The 3556-nt window shown below is 37.5% G+C and overlaps 1 protein-coding gene across 1 annotated transcript in view; it reads left to right on the plus strand.

Annotated features, from left to right (window-relative positions):
* The window catches only part of DNAH5 (dynein axonemal heavy chain 5), a 291972-nt gene that overhangs the window by 136751 nt on the left and 151665 nt on the right, over positions 1 to 3556 (plus strand). Inside the window, 1 exon segment of the mRNA XM_023513078.1 lies at positions 1924 to 2077. Within this exon segment, the coding sequence (XP_023368846.1) occupies positions 1924 to 2077 (154 nt within the window).

The raw sequence follows: 3556 nt of genomic DNA on the forward strand, positions 1-3556 counted from the left end.
GGGGGGGGGGTTCACCAGGTTGCTTCCAAACATACAGTAATTGTGTAGAATGTGTATTCCATTGAGATAGCAATTGTGCTATTGTAGCTTTAAAATATCACTCTTCTTTCCTCTGTATATGTGTTTCAATACTTTAATGTAAGAAGTGCCATCAATTTGATACTGGCTTGATCAAAATTTCTCTTTTTTCCATTTACTTGGTACACCTAAATAAAATGGGGATTTTAAATTAGGTTGTAGAGAGTTAGACCATTGGTAATAATGAGGTTTGGAATTTCTCAGGATTTGGGGAGTTCTAGTGAATGATTGTTATTATTCACACACAGCCAGATTGAAGGGTAACTGGATGAGATGCACCCTCGGAAGGCAGGAAGGGCATACACACAAGTTAAAATTATCTGCTTTAGGGGTGCGCACAACTTTTCTTACTAATGGCGTCTGATCCGCAGATGGAGCTGTGGGAGGAACATATATTCAGCATTTATTTCCCAAACATCTGCAGTGTTCTATACGCTCTTACAGGTCCTGTGAATACAACACTGAATAAGGCACAGACCTCTGTTTCTGTTACATTCTAGCATGGAGCATGAAAAAGTTCAGAAAGATTTGTGGACTATTAAAACAATTTGGTTAATAATTAAGAATACGGGAAATAAGAATTTTATTCAATACAGCTTTGAGTCCATATTATGTAGGGCTAGAGAGAGCTCTAAAGAAATAAGAAGAAATAAGAAAAAAAGAAATAAGAAGAAATAATAAGAAGAAAAATAATGATCATCTGTATCACTGTTTATGATGGAGCTTGCCAGCAAATAATAGAACCAGTACCTACAAAATTGCTTATCCAAGACTGAAGTTTCTCTCTCATGTGGAACTTGTCCCAAGTTAGATGATCCAAGTCAGGGTGAAGGCTTGGCCACGTCAGGGGCTCACTCATGTCTTCTCAGGTGTTCCGCTATTCCCCACACTGCCCATTATATCCAATGCTATATCCAGTATCACATTTGATATGAACAGTGGTTCTTAACCTTTGCTGATTACCACATACACCTAGGGAAATTTAAAAAAATCTAAAAACTCCCTAGACCCATGTGCTTTCCGGACATACTGAACCAGAGTCTCTGTGGGTGGGACCCAGGCAGGCATCTATAGTTTTTAATGCTTGCCAGGTGGTGCCAATATGCAGCTAAGGCTGAGAACTAGTGATGGGAAACTTAGTTCTGTGACTGAACATTGCTGCAAGGGAGGTTGGGAAATTCGGTATTTCAGCTGGGTAGCTGTGAGTCCACGTACAGATGGGACTATTGGGAGGCTACCGGCACTCTCTGTCTCAAGGGAAAAAAGGAGATTAACTCTCAGAGATTAACTGTGGGAGAAACATCAACCTTGCGCACGTGCACACTGAAGGTGAGTTGGTTGGGTGGGAAATTAGAGACCCAGAAGAGGGGAGGCTAAAGAGAGAGTCCACATATTCTCGTATTTGTAAATAGCATTAGTTGTCTGGACAAACTGATGGGGCTGTAATTGCTCTCTCCTTTATAAAAATCAAAGACTCCATAGAATAGGCATAGAAGTGAGTAGAAAGCGTATTATCCCCTTGGACATAGTAGCAGTGGCTCGTATTATATGACTCTGGCAGCTTGGTGGAATGGCGTCTGCACCCCGATCTGCCCCTTAGATTATAACCCTCTCACTCCTTTCTATGCTCTGGATAAGAAAAAAAAAAAAAAGAAAAAAGACTAACGGTGGCCACTAAATGGTGATGAATTACTCACTTGGTTGCCTCATTTAAAAAAACCAATCACTGAATCAATGTTGTAAAGAAATAGATTAAAACATTAAGATTCTAAAGAAGGCTTTTTAGTCTGAAAACAGTAACACAACAAAACAAAAATGAAATCCTAAGCATGTGTTTTATTTTAGGTACAATATGCCATTCAAAGCTCAGATTCAAAAATGGGTGCAGTATCTTTCCAACTCAACAGACATCATCGAGAGCTGGATGACGGTGCAAAACTTGTGGATTTATTTAGAAGCCGTCTTTGTGGGAGGAGACATTGCCAAGCAGTTGCCCAAGGTTTTGGAATTTTCTTGATAATGTCATCAGGGTTTTCAATTACAGAAAAAACTAGGAACTGATACTCCCTAAGGAAAAGCCATAATATTTCAACATGTATTGAACCCCTCTCCCCCAACTTCTGTTGTCACTGGTTATGCTGTTACCCTTCAGAGGGAGTGAGGAATTGGAGGAAGGGAAGGAGTGACAATTAGGGAGCAAGAATGCTCCAAAACCACGAGGGTTGATCAGAAATGGAGTGTTGGGAGAACCAAGGAGGAATGCCTGCGTAATTGATAGGCTCCTCCAGATAATTTCAAGGTGGAATTTGGAAGAGTATAGAATTATGCCATAGTTACCTTGACAATGGTGGGATAATTTTACCTCTACTACTGACATTTTACAATAATGAATGCTGTACAAAAACCCAATTATATCTGTACTATAAAATTGAGGGGTGGAAATATGCAGGAAAAAAGCTCCAACCCCCGCCCCCCCAAGATGTTGAGTATAGTTTTCTCATCTAATTGTAGTCATCCTACTAGTTATATATGGAGTATATTTGGAGAGTTGTAAATAGACATTGTAGCCAATTTTCAAGGATTCTTATTCAATTATTTTAAGTTGTTTGCAAGATTTGAATGTTTTAACGATATATTTGAGTTTTAGAAGCCTGGTGCCATTAAATGTTTTCTTCATTTAGTTTTCTTTTCTCTTTGGTTACTTTTCAGTTCATTTATAGAAGGCAGATCTGTTAACTGTAAGGTAGACAATTTGTAAAGTTTTTCTTTTTTTTTTTTTGCCAACAGTGAAATGTATTCACACACTAAAATCTATTCATTTTCTCTTTATATTCATGTGTATTTTTCTTCTTGATGGCTAGAGAAGAATCTAAAATTTGACTTAATGGACATGTCCACATGGAATATTTAATAACTGAGTAGAATTTTTGCTGTCTTATTTGGTAGGAGATGCTCATCAGTAACAGAAAGTTTTAAGGAAGAAAACATTATCACTATCCTTTCAAGATAAATCTGTTCAATTTTCCATTTTTTCTTAAAAATAATCATTTAAAATTTTATTATTGTTAAACTAGAATTTTATATCCTTATTTTAAAATGATTTTTCTAAATAAACAATCCAATGCTTAGTATAACAAACATAAAAATAGAAACTATCCCATTTAGAGATAACCCATGACAACAAATGAGTGTCCTCCCACAAATGAGTTCCTCCCATATTACCTTGTAATGTGTTATTACTTTGGAATTGGTTTCTTGTTTTTACATAATGCGATGAGAGTACCATACTAGAATTGAGCTAAAGATTCTTAATAAAGAGGATGACACAAAAGAATTTCAGTAGATGGGCGCGGTGGCTCATGCCTGTAACCCTAGCACTCTGGGAGGTTGAGGCAGGTAGATTGCTTGAGCTCAGGAGTTTGAGACAAGCCTGAGCAAGAGTGACACTCTGTCTCTACTAAAAATAGAAAAACTAGTT

This window comes from Otolemur garnettii, unplaced genomic scaffold (genome assembly GCF_000181295.1).
Source record: "Otolemur garnettii isolate 467f Iridium unplaced genomic scaffold, OtoGar3 scaffold00033, whole genome shotgun sequence".
In the NCBI taxonomy this organism is placed as follows: domain Eukaryota; kingdom Metazoa; phylum Chordata; class Mammalia; order Primates; family Galagidae; genus Otolemur; species Otolemur garnettii.